General features: G+C 53.7%; 1 protein-coding gene across 1 annotated transcript in view; it reads left to right on the top strand.

Annotated features, from left to right (window-relative positions):
• KLHL29 (kelch like family member 29) overlaps positions 1-15,676 on the top strand; it is a 308,777-nt gene extending 293,101 nt beyond the window's left edge. Inside the window, exons 7-14 of the mRNA XM_004418292.3 lie at positions 1,197-1,399; positions 2,731-2,990; positions 5,580-5,778; positions 5,921-6,103; positions 6,309-6,489; positions 11,646-11,839; positions 12,205-12,349; positions 14,437-15,676. Of these exons, the coding sequence (XP_004418349.1) occupies positions 1,197-1,399; positions 2,731-2,990; positions 5,580-5,778; positions 5,921-6,103; positions 6,309-6,489; positions 11,646-11,839; positions 12,205-12,349; positions 14,437-14,620 (1,549 nt within the window). The 3' untranslated portion in view covers positions 14,621-15,676. The remainder of the gene's footprint in view (positions 1-1,196; positions 1,400-2,730; positions 2,991-5,579; positions 5,779-5,920; positions 6,104-6,308; positions 6,490-11,645; positions 11,840-12,204; positions 12,350-14,436) is intronic.
• Positions 15,677-16,215: the final 539 nt, after the last annotated feature.

Below are 16,215 nucleotides of genomic sequence, written 5' to 3'. Positions count from 1 at the left end.
CACCCCTACTGCCAGCCACAGGTGCACCCAAGGGACCAGCCGCGGGAGTCTTGGCCCCAGGGCTCCTCAGGAGTAGGGGGAATGCAGAGGTCATTCCCCAGCCACGTGGCTGAACCCAGCCCCAGGCAGGACCAGGCTCAGTGCAAGAAGCTGGACTGGTCAGATCAGCCAAGACAGGGTGCCAAGCTGATCACCTCTGAGAAACCTGCCTCCTGACTCTTAACACTCTGGGTGTTTTTCCTCCTGGTCACTTCTATATTGGTATTATTTTTGCTTCATCTTGTCTGTTTCCTTCCAGGTCCAGCTTTAGGGCGCAGCTGCCAGGCCTTAGGAGCCTTTGCAATGGTTTTGTATTTCTGTAGACACCAGATATAAACATATTTATATATTTGTGTCCCTCCCCTGCTCCCCTCAGTTCACAAGCCCGATGCACACTCTACACGCAGGCCACTCTGACCTCTGACCCCGTGTTCCATGTGGCAGGAGGGCCCCGCCCCGGGCCAGGTCCCAGGTCATGGCTGCTGGCTGTCTGTGGCGGAAGTCCTTGGTTGTTCCCCTTCCCCTCCTCCCAGCTCTAACCATTCTGTCCGTCTATCTCGTCTCGTCCTCAGTTTCAAAGCAATGTCATGAAGGGCTTCCTTTCCATGCCTAAAAGGAAACAATATGTTTTTGGAAAGAGGTGGGGTGGGTCGGGTTTCCGGGACAGGATGGGGCCCTTGGTCTTTGGGGCAATCAACAGAAGTCTCCAGATTGGCTGTGATCGCAGCCGGTTGGGAGCCTCACTCCCAATGGAGAATCTCCCATCGGAGATGGACGGACCCTGGAGCCCGGGACCTGCCAGCCTTGTGTGGCAGAGACACTGGGGCCAGCTCGGGGCTGAACCGTATTGTTTCCCTTTGAGGCCAGTGCTGGTCCTCGTCCCCATCCATGGCTCATGCTTTTTGATTTGCATCTTTTTTTGCATGGACGTGCCGAGTAGTGATAAGCAGGGTTTTCTGTTCTTTTGGGCGTCTCTGGTCAGACTCTTCTCTTTCAGATCCCATGTAAGGTGGTTAGGTTCAGGTGTGTCATTGCCGTGTCCCTTGAGTCCTAAAAGGAAGGGCGTGACCGAGGCATGCAGGGAGACCTAGCCCTGTGAGGAGTCGGCACTGTAGCCGTGGGGTGGCAGGTAAGGACACCCTGGTCTCTGTGCCTAGGTCCGTGCAAGATGGCAGCCCTTGCGGCCGGGAGAAGCTGGAGCTCGTCCTGTCCAACCTGCAGGCCGACGTCCTGGAGCTGCTGCTGGAGTTTGTCTACACCGGTTCCCTGGTCATCGACTCGGCCAATGCCAAGACCCTGCTGGAGGCGGCCAGCAAGTTCCAGTTCCACACCTTCTGCAAAGTCTGTGTGTCCTTTCTCGGTGAGTCCCCGGAGCACATGTGTCACCTGGGGTAATAGTGCAGATGTGCAAAAAATTCGGAAACAGTAAGGAGGGAAGGGCTGTGTGTGTACGCCCAGACCGCCCCAGGTGGAGCTGGCTTTCACAAAGCAGTTTTAAGATGATAATTTGGATAACTGTATGCAAAGGCCTTGGACAGCATGGACAGAGAGGTCCTCTGCGTCGCTTCTCTGTGGGCAGGGGAGGCTGCACTGTGACCTGGGCAGCTTTGTGAGGACAAGTGGGGCCGTGAGGGCTGTGTGCATTGACCGTCCATGGGGAGCCCGTGCCCTGGCCTCCCAGCTCTGTTCTCTAAACACTGAACAAAGGAGTCGCCAACTGTTTTCCCTTTAACTTATGTAATACCCTGGGCCACACTGGATGTCCACACGGGTCTAGACATGTGAATGGTCCCTTGGATACCCAGATCTGCTGCCCAGGATGGGAATCTGAGTGTCAGTGGCTTCCAGCAGGCCCGCAACCCAGAGAACATGCTTACTTTACTGTTAGGAGCCGCCCAGCTTGGGTGAGAGCAGAGACAGGGAGGGGCAAAGATGAGAGTCACAAAGAGCCCATGGCCTGCGTGTGGAGTGCAGAGAGAGAGAACTCGGGGCTGAGTCTGGGGATGGGAGCAGGTCAGGGGAGGTCTTCCAGGGGTCTGAGATGAGACCTGGGGAAACAGAGCAATCTAGAAGGGTCAGGAACCACAGTTCCAGAGTTAGGCTCATAAAAGTATGGGCCTCCTGAGACCCAGACACATTCTAGCTAGAATAACCATTAGTCGGATCTCAGGAGAGCTGGCCAGACTGACCCCAGGTCTAGAGGTCAGGTTGGGTGAGGCTGAGGTCATGGGAGAAGGTAGGGGGGTATGCGAGGGATATTACTGCTCAAATGACTTTAAAGCAGGAGTTCATGACCCCAGACATGCCTGTCACAATTAAGGAAGATACCATAAGGCTTAATGTGACCCTTGACCTCAGCTACAGTGTGACCCCTGCCTCCAGGCCTCCTCCACTCACAGGCAATGAGGAGCCTGGCACTGACACTCCACAGTCACAGCCTTGGTCCTTCTGCTGAGACCCGCAGGAGAGGAGGGAGGCCCTGGGAGAGTCAGCGTGAGATAGGGCAGAGGAAAGCCCAGGAAATGGATCTACAGTCCAGGGACACAGACAATGGGCTTGTGGGCACTCTGGTTGCTGGAGGCAGGTCACAAGGACATGGGCTCAGGGAGGGATCCAGAGTGACAGTGATGGGAATGGGTGCCGACCCCTTCCAGGGCCCTTCCGTCAGTGCTCCTGTGCTCTTGCTTCCAGAGAAGCAGCTGACGGCCAGCAACTGCCTGGGGGTGCTGGCCATGGCTGAGGCCATGCAGTGCAGCGAGCTCTACCACATGGCCAAGGCCTTCGCGCTGCAGATCTTCCCCGAGGTGGCAGCCCAGGAGGAGATCCTCAGCATCTCTAAGGATGACTTCATTGCCTACATCTCCAATGACAGCCTCAACACCAAGGCCGAGGAGCTAGTGTATGAGACTGTCATCAAGTGGATCAAGAAGGACCCCGCGTCCCGTGCGCAGGTAGAGCCTGCCCCCCACCCCCACTACTCCCGGTGTTGGGGGCACAGTGCAGGGATGGCGTATGGAGCAAGGATGAGGGAAGGTAGAGAAGGCAGGACTGCCTGGTCTGACCAGCAGTGGGAGCATATGGGAGCCAGTAGGCCTGGGCACAGGGAGACTGGAACTGCTCCCATGGGCAGCAGAGAGGAGAAGGGAGGGATGAGAGATGAGAAATCAGCCACCAGAGGATTCTCAAGGGCTGCCATTCCACCTAAAGGAGACCTAAGCCGACCCAGAGGCCGCAGGGCCTGGGGGCAGCACCAGGGCCCTGCAGGGAGAAGTGTGTGCCTGAGCCAGGGTGCCCTGGGGCTCAGGTGAGCTCCCACCTGGCAAGAGGCGCCCCACCCATGCTCTGGTTATGCAGAGGGAGGAGAGCACATGAACCAAATGGAAGCCACCCTGGCGATGGGAAACCACTGTGTACCCTGCACTGACAGGAGGGAGGGCGAGTCCCTCAAGGGGACAGCTGGAGAAATCAGAGCCAGAATCCAGGGCAGAAGGAAAAGAGGGAAGGGTCCCCAGTTGGGGCACCTGAGTCACAGGATACCAAACATGCCCCAGCGGGATCTCCAGGCCAGAAAGCACTGGCTGGAGGCCCCACTCAGAACGGAATTGCCTTGGTTCTAATGTGTGAGGAGCCCCCTGGAGTCAGTGCAGCCGCACAGGTAGCTCTCTTGAGAGCTCAGAGTCCACCCAGGGAGCAGCAAATGGGAGCAGCAGGGTCAGGGAGGCCAGAGCCCAAAACGAGCTGAGGCAGCTGAGTGACGGATGACAAGGTCTACTTTGTGGCACGTGGAGCAAGAAGAGGGGCAAGGGAGGGAGAGATGGGCCAGGTGCTGAGATCAGTAGCACTGACAGTGGGTCCAATGGTGGATCCAATGGTGGATCCAATGGTGGACGCAGGATGCAGAGATGGCTCTCTGCCCTGACCCAGCCACTGAGCCCAGCCACTGAGCCACCTCTGATTGAGCAGGTGGGGAAGGGGCAAGATACATTTCCAGAGGAAGGAAGACAATCCACTCCAACTCCCAAATCTATGTCTCCAGCCCAGACCTCTATTTTGATTGTCTACTGGACACCTCCAGCCAGATGTCCCCCAAGTGGCTCTAATTCATAAACCCTGAAATCTATACCTCCTCTTGTGTTCCTTATTTCAGTTCTGCCCATCACCCAAGACAGAAACCTAGATTCCTCCCACACCTTCCACCTCCATTTGGCTACACGCTGCTGTCACTTCTGCCTCCTTACTCCCTCCTAAGAGGGTCGGCTTCTCTCTCTCCCCACTCAGGCCCCCTAACCTTACCAGGATTGCTGCAGTCAGCTCCTGAGTGGTTCCCTGTCTTCTGTCTTCCTCTCTCCAAGTTCATTCCCACCCTGCAGCCCGAGTGGTCTTCCTAAAGAGCACATTTGATCGTGTAATTTCTCTGTGTAAAACCCCTCATGAGTTCCCCCATCCACCCTGCAGGAAAAACTGCACAATCCTTGGTGAGCAAGGCATGTGGCCAGTCAGGCGCTGGCCTTCACTGCCTCTCCAGTCTCATTTCTCCCTGTCCACCACACCCCCCACCAACAAAAACTTTCTGCACCCAACAAGAATAAACTCCGTAGAATTCCCCAAATTGCACCATTCTCTTTCACACTTCGATGTCTCTGCATGTGCTTTGAACGTCCTCCCTCCTCTCCACCTCAGGCCTGGAGAAGTCTGCCATCCTTCCACACCCAGCTCAGTTGGCATCTACTCCAGGAACCTCCTATCCTGCATCCCCCACAACCTCTAACTAGACTCTTCCCTTGGGTCCCACTAGTGCCTTTTATGTAACGGATCTTCCACTCCCCCCACCATTAAACTGGTGCACCTGGAAGTCAGAGACTGGGTCTTACTGGTCTTTGCACCCTCAATAATGAGCTTACTGCGTGGCACAGAGAGGTCACCAGTTATTTGTTGGATGAAACTAGAGGGATGAGCAAGAGTTTGCCAATAGGAGGTGGGATTCAAGTCAGTCCACAAAAAGCCTTCAATGCAGGTGAGAGGGTCCAGGTGCCAGTTTGAGGCAATGGAATGTCACTAAATGGGATTCTTGGCATGGGGGAGACACAGGTTCTGACGGTTGTGACTTGCAAGCTTGATGATCACCATCAGCTTTCCTGGGCCCTCCCACCTGTTCCTGAGTTCCTGCCCCAGGCACACCTCTCCGAGGATCAGGATCCTCATTACAGTCCCCCTGCAGCCTGGTGTGAGGCAGAGGCCCTTGACATGGGTGGAGGCAGGAACAAGGTGACAAATGAAGAGACAAATGGATGGTCCACCCCAGGATCAGCTGCAGCGTGCCAGACCTCCCGCTTCCTTCCTCTCCTCACCTCTAGCTGATGGCAGCTCCCATACCTCTGTCTAGGCTGGCGTGAGCAGAGTGTCTACACTCCCAAGCCAAATACAGACTAGAATTATCCATTTTGCACAGTACGACACCTCTCCTTTCTTCTCAATACGACTCACAAGAGGTGGCGCCATCTGTGTAACTAGGAAGGCTTCGTGTCTCCTTGATCCTGCAGTATGCAGCAGAGCTCCTGGCGGTGGTCCGCCTCCCCTTCATCCACCCCAGCTACCTGCTCAACGTGGTGGACAACGAGGAGCTGATCAAGTCGTCAGAAGCATGTCGGGACCTGGTCAACGAGGCCAAACGCTACCACATGCTGCCTCACGCCCGCCAGGAGATGCAGACGCCCCGAACCCGGCCCCGCCTCTCAGCAGGTATGGAGGGACATGCCCCGACCCCCCAGACGCAGGTGCCGTGGGTTCAGCCCGACTCTGGGTGGTCCCTCAGAGAGGCCCCAGGCTCAGATGCTGGCACTGTTGGGGTGTGTCCCATGGGTGCCCATCTGTGTCCCTGCAGGTGTGGCCGAGGTCATCGTTTTGGTTGGGGGCCGTCAGATGGTGGGGATGACCCAGCGCTCACTGGTGGCTGTCACCTGCTGGAACCCACAGAACAACAAGTGGTACCCCCTGGCCTCACTGCCTTTCTATGACCGAGAGTTCTTCAGCGTAGTGAGTGCTGGGGACAACATCTACCTCTCAGGTGAGGCCCCTCAGGGATGGGTTGGGGATGGGGCATGGACTTCCCAAGGGGGCCTCTCCCCACCCCAGGGCTAAGGAAGGCCAAGGCCCAGAAGAGTCTAGTTTGCAGGTGAAACCTTCTCCTCCTGACCCTGGGGCTGGGCCTGCATGGCTTGGGCCCTTTCTCACTCCCTGTCTGCTCTCTGGACCTCCCATACTGCCTACAGGTGGGATGGAATCAGGGGTGACGCTGGCCGATGTCTGGTGCTACATGTCCCTGCTCGATAACTGGAACCTCGTCTCCAGAATGACGGTCCCCCGCTGTCGGCATAATAGCCTTGTCTACGATGGGAAGATTTACACCCTCGGGGGACTTGGCGTGGCGGGCAACGTGGACCACGTGGAGAGGTAATGAGGCCACAGTCACGACAGGGGCATCCTCTGATAGTCACCGAAAGCTAAAATCACATCATTCCTCCTCCCCAACACACACCCATTTTAGATCGACTAGAGACTGAACATTCATAAGACGATAGTTCCCGGCTCTTCAAACACAGCAAAAGGGGAGAACTGGGGATGCTGAGGTAGAAGCAGGAAGGATGACAGTGCCCCGTCACTGAGATGGCGCACTCTTGTCCCATTCAAGGCTCAGACAAGCTGGAGGCACAAGACCCAATCCTGGATGGACACAGGATGGGCTGGGCTGGCCTGACTAGGCAGTTAGGGAACTTAACGGGACTGGAGGCACCAGCCCAGAGCCTTGCTGGAATGCAGGGCAAAGCTGGAACCAACGGCCCAAATGTGTGCAGTGCTGGTGACTGTGCCTCCATGTCCCTGCCAGGGGCGGGGGTTACACACCGGGGACCTCCCTTCCTCCCTCCATCCCACGCGTCCCAGGAAATCGGCTCATAACACAGGGAAGGGTCACTGCACACAGGTCTGGCCAACTCGCTAGAATTCTCCAGAAGACAATTTAAGCCAACAGGCCTGAGAACCATGAGTGTAAGCCTGCCCTCTGCTGGAAGTCCCAGGCTGGCTTCCTCACCGAGGCCCTTTAAAACTGGCCGCATGTGGTGTAGGGATCAGGCGTAGGCAGGCGAGGCATAGGCTGGAGGTGGGCGCTTCTCTGGGTGGAAATACTGTCTTCCCTTTGAGCCAAGGAGATGGTTCTTGCACAGAACAGACACAGGAGAAGCTGCACAAAGAGCTCAGGAAGCTTCCTGAGTCAGCAGCAGAATGGGAGAGGCTTCGGTGCAGTCCTGCTTTTGGAGAAAATGGTGCCCCAGACAGTGACACATTAGACTGAGTTGGCCCCAAGTTCCAACCCAAGAGGTCACAGCTAAGATCCCCGGAGGCCTTGTTCCACGTTCTTCCCGCACCCTGGCCCATCACCCTGCCCACATCATCAGCTGTCACAGACAGCACATCTTCCCTTGTGACAGCTTCTTGCCTGTGGAGCCACACGTAGCCCTCAACTTGTATTTTTCCCTTGGTGGCTAATTGGACACTTGACAAATGTTACGGCGGAGATGGTTTCAGAGTGAGACAGGCTCTGGATGTTCACTGTGGGCTTTTAACTCCCCCACATGGAGCCCAGAGATGGCTCAGTAACAACGTTTAATTGTCATATTGATTTGAAGATAATGGGGAATCCCATGTGATTATGAAGATCTTAATACTGCTGTTGAACCTGGGTCAGCCCTGATGCTGACAGCCTTCAGTGGGACCCACTGCACGGCCATCACACCCCAAGCCATCCGGAAGCACCAGCTTCCAGTCATTAGTCATCCAACAATAAACACATGAAAAGGGAGACGTTTTCTCTGTAGGAGTAAACTGAGCCAGATCTGTCATCCCGTCTTGCTTTTGTCAGCTATTTTTAATCTCCTAAGATGCTGATTACTCATTTTGCAAACTTACACTTGTTGATAAAGACGGGAATTTGTTCAAGGATCAAATGCACCAAGATGGGGACAAGCTCTGCTCCCCTTGGGCCCGGAAGCAGTTCTCCAAGGCCCAGGAGCAGCCTGTACTGGCCTTCCCTGAGAATCCCAATAGATGGAGAACAGGGTGCCCCCACCCCTTCCTCGGCCCTCTGGGATCTGTCAGCTGTCCTTGTAGGGAAAGGACACAGACTTGAAGACCCCTGGGTGGTGTACATGCAAGTTGGGTGAAAGGTACAGGAGGAAAGGATGCCCACTGCTTCCCAAGGAACATAGCTGGAGCCCCTTTGGGCAAGTCAATTTCTGTGCCACATGATGAGAATTCAGGGTGACAGGAAGGTCAAGGTAATGGGGACAGACACGAGGGTGCTTTGTTCCCCAGGAAGCACTAATGGTACAAATTGCTCTTATATTGATAATGAATGAGATATATGTACGTGATAATTATATTACATTACTGTATTACAGGAATAGAGCAAGATTATATAATTATAGATTAAAACAACAGTGCAATAGACAAACCTGTATTATATCATTATATAAATAACTGGGTCTAATACTTTATGGCAATATATTGCAGTGGCTGTGGTTACTGGATAAATGATAGTGGAGCGCCTCACTCCGTGGGGTCATTTGCATCTCATTAGCATATCCTTCCCAAGCAGGAAGCTGACAGATTGAGCTGACTGAGGGCTTGTGGTTTGGCAATCAGCCACCTGGAATAACAAGCTCTCGGGAAATTCACATTTGGTGGAATGTGCCATTATATCGAAAGCCTGAAGATTAACAGCCACATAATCTTCCACTGTCTCCCAGCTCCTTCTGCAGGAGCTCTTTGGATCTCTGCCATATTGGCTTAAAAAACAGATATCTGAACTTCTGACACTGTCCAAAAAGACACTAACTCCATCGCCTATTAGCCACATATCATTCGTCTGGGGCTTAATTGACTCAGCCCCTGCTGCTCTTGAAAGTACTTCGGCCTCTTCTCAGATCCCAAGTCTTCGCAAGCACAGAGCTGGATGTCTCACAGCCGTCTCGTCATCCCCGTCTTGGAGCCAGGGGCACGCCAGCTAAAAGGGGCCATCGTCCTGGGTCACTGAACTGTGACCTTTATGGCTTGTGCCCCAAGCAGGGTCACAGGGAAAAGTGGGCCCAGTGTGCTTCCCAGGAAAGGTGTGGTGGTGCAGCAAGCCCACAACAGAGGCCCCGCCTTGGTCCAGAACACATGACAGAGGGGTGCACAACGTGGTGAGCGGTAGATGGGCCACCGCATGGAAGCTCCAGGGTGAGTGCCTGTGAGGGCAGCCCTCTAAGGACAATTGACAGAGATGCTGAACACTGAGATCCAAGCTGCCCTAGGAAGAAAGACCACAAAGATCCCAGTTCCTCAGCCAGTCTACTTAATCCCAATTCTACTCTTGCGTCAGCTGCTTCCTGTTCTCGCTTTCTTCCCTGTCTCATCTGGAACTCGTGTTCCGTCACTTCTGCATCCTCTTGCTTTGCCACTTTGTCCCGCACTACATGTCCAGCAGACCAGTTTAATCCTGTTCAGTCCAACTCTCTACCTTTTCCACGCCTACCCCCATGGGCTGAATGCTGGTAGAGAAAATCCCACCATCTCGTGGATTGGCCCCACTACAGACTGACTCCTCCAACCTCCACTTGGTCCTTAACGCTGCAGGGCATCTTTCTGTTTCCCTTCTCAGCAATTTCTCCCAGTCTCAAAAGAACGTGTTTCTCATCTTCACCTCTCTCCTCAAGGCTCTCACCCCATAAACGCTAATACTTTAGCCAATTCTGACTCCTGCTTCACAGAGAAAATGGAGCCATCAATCAAGAACCCTCTCATCTTCCTGCCGTCACTCCTGCATATGTACTTACACTCATGCCATCCTTGCCTTCCTCTCTCATGGCCAAATGGACACTGCTTCCCTCCCCACTCTGGATCCAATTTGCATCCACCTACCAGGAGCCTCCCGTCATCGGGTCTCCCCTCTCTTTCATATATATTTAATCTCTCCTTACGCGGTTGGGCTCCTTCCTGTGGGCGTGTAAACACAATTAAACCTTTCCCCCTAAAATTAGAACAAAACCCGTGGTGTGCTGGAGCTGGTTCATACTGGCTCATGAGAGCCTCTTGTTAAATTTTCAGGAACTCTGCAAGCCAGTTGTTAGCTACAGGTATTATTAAAAATTAAATCATATAAACTTAGAATTAAATTATACTAAAGACAAAGGTAATCCATACTCAAAAGTTATCGTTCCCTAATTTTTTACTATCTGTTACCGCTGTCTATGCTCTGGAGGTGATACACGTCTACTGATCTCGGTATGGTGGAGATTCTGTATAACGGAGTGCTGCTACACATCTCTTCCCGACTCCGCATTCAGTGATGTCCCGTTGGTGGCTTGAAATCAGCCATGGTGAGACGACTTACATCACAGAAATCAGCAAATGCTACTTACCAGGACGTTTTCCCCCGGAGAGCTGGTTTTTAAACACTTGTCAGCATACCACAGAAAAAAACCCTCTCTTAGCTCCATAGTCCTTTCTAGGTCCCACCTTCTCTGCCTCTCTTCCCAGCTAAGTTTTGTTCAAGAGAAGTCTCCACCAGCCATCTCCACTGCCTTGCTTCCCATTCGCTCCCTGACACACGAGTAGCTCCACCTCTCCCATTCCACGGACAGTGCCCTTGACGAGACCACCAGTGACCTGTCTGAGACTGCTTGGCCTCTCGTCTCATCCTCCACGCTTGGAGCTTTGCCTTCAGGAACACTGCCGCTCCTCTCAGGACTCCTCTCAGCTCCCCTCTTAAAGACCAGCATTTCCCCAGAGTGTATCCTCAGCCTTATCCTGGCCCACACACTCTCCCTTGTGAACCCCTGCCCTTCAGTTTCCATCTAGGTGCCCATGATCCCAAAGCTGAAGATTGAATCCAGACCCATACATCCAGCTGCCTGCTGCATATCCCCAATTGTTACCCACAGATACTTTAAACGACCCATGAATGAAACTGAAATCGTCATTCTCCCCCAGATTCCCCAAACCTCAATTCCCTGTCCCATGAGTAGTGCCCCCTCCGTCCAGTTTCCCAAGCCAGAGACCCTGAGTCATCCTAGGCAACTCTATCTCTCTTAACTACAACTTCAGTTAATGACTGAACTCCGTCAGTTGACCTCTCCTTCTGTTCCCACTTCCTCACACTCTGGTCCTTGGTCCAAGCCACTATTTCCCCAGTTTCCAGCCCAGAGCCTGGGTATATGGGAGATGCGCAGTGCAGGACTGCTGAATGAAAGGGTAGGGTTGAGCTGGATGGAGAGGCCCCAGAAGCTGGGGAGCTCTGTGTGAGCAAAGAAGTGGAGACAAGAATCTGCACAGAGGTTGTGACAGGCAGAGAGCCCCACTAAGGTTCAGGAGGAAGGCTGAGAGAGCTACTTTGGGCCAGATCCTAGGCGGCCTTGAGTGACTCATCCCAAGTCCCCCGGCTGTATGATCTCTGGCTGCCAAGGGCAGGAACAGATGATGGTGCTCCCCCAACGTCTGCTGCCTTGGTTGAGGCCCCTGCCCTGCACTAGGCCTATCCTGGACCCTGGTCTCTTTTTCTCCCCTCTCAACAGGTACGACACCATCACCAACCAGTGGGAGGCAGTGGCCCCTCTGCCCAAGGCAGTGCACTCCGCAGCAGCCACGGTGTGTGGGGGCAAGATCTACGTGTTTGGGGGCGTGAATGAGGCTGGCCGAGCCGCGGGCGTCCTCCAGTCTTACGTTCCACAGACCAACACCTGGAGCTTCATCGAGTCGCCGATGATTGGTGAGAACCAGCTGTCTCCTCAGCCCGGGGCCAGTGCAGCATCCCCTCCTCATTGTTTTATTCCATCTCAAGATCCTAAGCCCAGAGGGCCGGCTAAGCCCAATGGTTCTGCAGACTCAAGGTTGGGGGGCGGGAGGGGGAGGCGAACCCCCAGCACAGGTACAGCTGCAGATCCCACTCCTGAACAAAGGGCAAGCTAGTCTGTGCTCCAGGTGCCTCCTGGCCCCAGGACCTGTCCTCAGGCTAACCAGTGACGTTGGAGGTCTTTCCAGCTCCCTTCCTCTCGAGGGCCTACTGGGAATTTCAAGAGGGGAGGGAAGGCCAAGAAGAGATGCTCTGACCGGCCTGCCCTGCTCTCCCCACAGACAACAAGTATGCTCCCGCCGTCACCCTCAACGGCTTCGTTTTCATCCTGGGCGGCGCTTATGCCAGAGCCACTACCATCTACGACCCTGAAAAAGGGAACATCAAGGCGGGCCCGAACATGAATCACTCTCGCCAGTTCTGCAGGTGAGGGGGCCATGGTACTTCGGGGGGGAAGGACAACAGGAGGGGTTTGAGCACAGTGATTGACCCCCATTCGATGACCAAAGCAACCCCAAGGCCCAGAGCAGCGTGCGCCCCCCATGCAGGTATGGGTGTTAGTGCCAGGGCAAAATGGGAAGTGCCCAAGGGCGGCCCCTAACCCAGAAACCCAGCCCTGCAGCTCAGACTGACCCATCTCAAAGCCAGAAATGAAGGGCTTCCTAGAGGCATCACCCTCAGGTCCTTTGAGGCCACACCTTCTCTCAGCAAGAGGTGAGGGTAGTGCTGTGAGGTCGCCTGTCCCCCAGGACCGCCTGCTCCATCACAGACGGGAGACAGCGCCAGGCCAGCGCTGTGTGCCTTCCTACATGGGACAAGTGGCTTCTTGGGGAATGCTCTGACGGCCCTTAGGAGCTGGACCCAGCCAGTGGCACCGGCACAGCTGCCCTGGAGTCTCCAAGCTGACTGGGCAAAGACACATGGACCAGCCCTCACAGGACAGAGAGGCAGTGGTCAGAGTGTGGCTTGGTTCCAGTCTGCAGGGCACTGTGGCCCAGAAAAATTAACTCTTCTGGGCAGTGAGGCACAGACCCTGCTCTTCTAGCCCCATCCTTTCCTGGACTAAGAGGAACAAGGAATAAAAAGGAGCCCCAGAACCCCATTTGCAGCATTTCCTGTCAATGCAGAGGTAATCACGGAATCCTCAGTATGTGAACAGCGTGAAGCACTTATTGAGTGCCCACTGTTTGTGTGGCAAAGCTAGAAAAGCTGTAACCTACTACTAACATGTCATGTGACCTTGGGCAAATTACTTCCCCTCTCTGGGGAAGTTCTTTCTGTGAAACAGGCAGTTGGACTAGAAACTAAGTTCCTGTTGGCAAGAAGATTCCACACTTCTAGAGCTTTACTTTCATGTCACACACTCTAAATGGTGGCAGTGTGCAGGGCAACTCTGACTACTGTCCACTGATAGAGATGACAACTGGAGTTTGAACACTGCTGTGGGAGGACTCCCCCGGCTCACCTGAGACTAAAAGTGGGTGTGGAAAGACTTCTGCCTGAGGGGAGATTTAAGCTGGGTCTTGTGAGAAAAGCAGAGAAAAGATATGCCACAAAGGGAGAAATGTGAGGGGCCCAGATGGCTATAAGAAAGTAGGCTGGAAGCTTCAGTGTCTGGTAAAAAGTCTACACTGACATGTTCTGCTTGAGGTTCAGAATTTCAGAAATGGTGGAGCCTTTGAAAGGGTATCTGTTCAACTTCAGGAGATAGCCGAGAAGAAATGGCCGTTAGCGGAAATGAGGGGGAAATCAGGACTAGACGCGTGCCTCTAGCGTCTGTGTGATGGGGTAGCTGAAGTGCGGGAGTGAGTGCAGACGGGAGCAGGATGCGAGCTCTCAGGACAGGAAGAGCTCACTGAGACCACAGGACCAAGCAGCGAGTGTAGCACGGGGAAGGCATCCCGGGGCCGCTGTGGTAGCCCTGCAGAGAACGCGCCGGGCCCTTGCAGTCATGGGCAGGCAGTAGCACCAGGTCACGTGTGTTAAGGAATCACAGCAGGAAGCTCCAACTCAAAACATCTTGGTAAGGGTGAAATGCCCAGTCAAGTGGCCGCTGCCAGTTATGACTCAGCTCCTTCTCATCCTGTCTGCTGTAATTCTAGTGAGTCGTTTTCCCAACTTGATCTGAGCGGTAGGAAGGCTCTGGTGTTGGTGTTGGTGGCCAATTCCAGAAAGATGCTCAGTAGAGACTCTGAACTGAGCCAAGCACCTGTACACAGAGGCTGCTCATCTCCCAGGCATCTTCAGTCATTCCGGCAGGTCCTGAGACGCCCAGTGTACGTAAGTGCCACCTGCAGCCTGGAGAGTAGTATAGCATGGCATCCTGACTGGCCCTGGAGGAAAGGCGTTTTTCTTATACCAACTTGGACCAGAGGGCAAAGAAGAGCAGTGAGACCCCACACGACTTTTGCAAAAGGGGAGAGGCAGCCTGCAACAAGACAGGGTATTGAGACTCTATCCCAGGTCCGAGGCAGAAGTTAAAGGGCTAATTCTCTTGCCTCTTTTCCTGACAGTGCTGTGGTGCTCGATGGCAAGATCTACGCAACCGGAGGCATTGTCAGCAGTGAGGGGCCTGCCCTGGGCAACATGGAAGCCTATGAGCCCGCAACCAACACATGGACCCTCCTACCCCACATGCCCTGCCCTGTGTTCAGACACGGCTGCGTCGTGATAAAGAAATATATTCAAAGCGGCTGACATCAGCGGGAAGCCCACGACAAGACTGTGGACAAGTCTGGTGAGGCAAACGCTACTCACAATGATCAATTTTCAGCAACACCAATAAGGGGCCGGCAAACACAATCAAGGAACTCACTGCGCTAAACATTTTGAATACTCTCTACAGTGAATGTAGAAATCATCCTCGCCTTTAGGGGAATCAGGGGCAAGCGCTCCGAGCCGCAGGAACTGTGACCACCCGGGTGAGCCGGGTCTTGGGCTCCTGCTCTTGCTCTGAACGGAGGCGCTCACTCTGCCCGGTGCAATAGAGTTTCACATATTTTTCAACTGGGAAAGAGAAGCTGTTTTTTCCTTCCTGCAGAGCAAGCTTGATCCCTAAACACCATAGATCAGTTATCCTCCGACAATATTAGGCATCAGGCTCTCTTGGAATAAGATCAAAGTGTCCTTATCACTTTGATTCCTACTTTTGTTTTTAACCAGTCTACACTTTCAGTGGCCAAGAGAAAACAAGGGACAGTACTGTGCGGCACGAGGCCTAGGAGGCTGCTGGTCCCCTCGGGGCCGAAGAGAAATCCAGCCACCCGTGCAGAGCCAGATGTGGCTGGAGCGGTGCTGCAGGGGCAGGGGAGCACAGCTGGGAGAGCCGTCTGTCCTTCACAGGCTTTGCTACCAGGTCTTTGCTGGAGAAGGACAAGGTGATTGTGCTAGCTTTCTCTTATCCAATATGAATTATTTAGATTTCCAAGGCATTTTCTTGATAAACAAAAGGCTATTTTTAAAAACTGAGAGGAGGAGGCCACGAGAGGGGTAATGCAGGAATTCCCAAAGCTCTTGGTTGGTAGTGCCAGAGTGGGGCATTTGCTCTAATTTTTCTATGTGCAGAATAGAGGATCTCTCCTGGCGGGGTAAATGCCCCCGTTTTATTTTTAGAAAAAGTCACTCCCAGATGGCCCCATAAAAGCTGTGCCTCGTGGAGGCATTGTCACCGAAATGCTGTTCTAGAAGGAAACCAGTTCTGGCTTGTGACACCAGTCCAGCTCCCTCCGTGAGGTAAAGCTGAGGACCCAGGCCGGGTGGGGAGGGAAGGAGGGAGGGAGGGAGGATAAATGTCTGCAAAGCACAGGAGACTATTTTTGATATTTATAGCTATATATTCAGGCACCTGCCACAAGAGCTCTCAGGACGGGGACAGCCTTTGTAGATGAGCCATGACAGCCAAGGCCTGAGGGGCACGAGCGGAACCGCTCTTCTTGTAGCATATTAACCTGAGAAAGGGAAGCCAGGAGGGAGGTCACGTCGTGGCTCAAAAGAGCAAGGCCTTCCTGCTAGTCCTCAGACCCTCAGACCTCACGCGGTGATCAGTTTCCATTCCAGGGCAAGAAGAATGCCGCCGCCACTGCGCTGTTTAGTTGAAGTTGGTACCAAATACACATTTACCATTTTTATATCCGGGAAGTCAACTTGCCGCCATTTCATGAGAAAAACCATTTATAAGGAGAAAAAGACAGGACCCGCTTTCCATCTTTCAGTATTTGATGACACAAAATTCCAACTCTCATGTCGGGCATCAACTTCTAGCACTACAAGTGTGGCTCCCACTTGGACAAGAT

This window comes from Ceratotherium simum, chromosome 11 (genome assembly GCF_057802395.1).
Source record: "Ceratotherium simum simum isolate JZ-2026a chromosome 11, ASM5780239v1, whole genome shotgun sequence".
Taxonomy (NCBI): Eukaryota; Metazoa; Chordata; class Mammalia; order Perissodactyla; family Rhinocerotidae; genus Ceratotherium; species Ceratotherium simum.
Note: the sequence above shows the minus strand (reverse complement) of the source record. Positions and strands in the feature narration are given on the sequence as shown.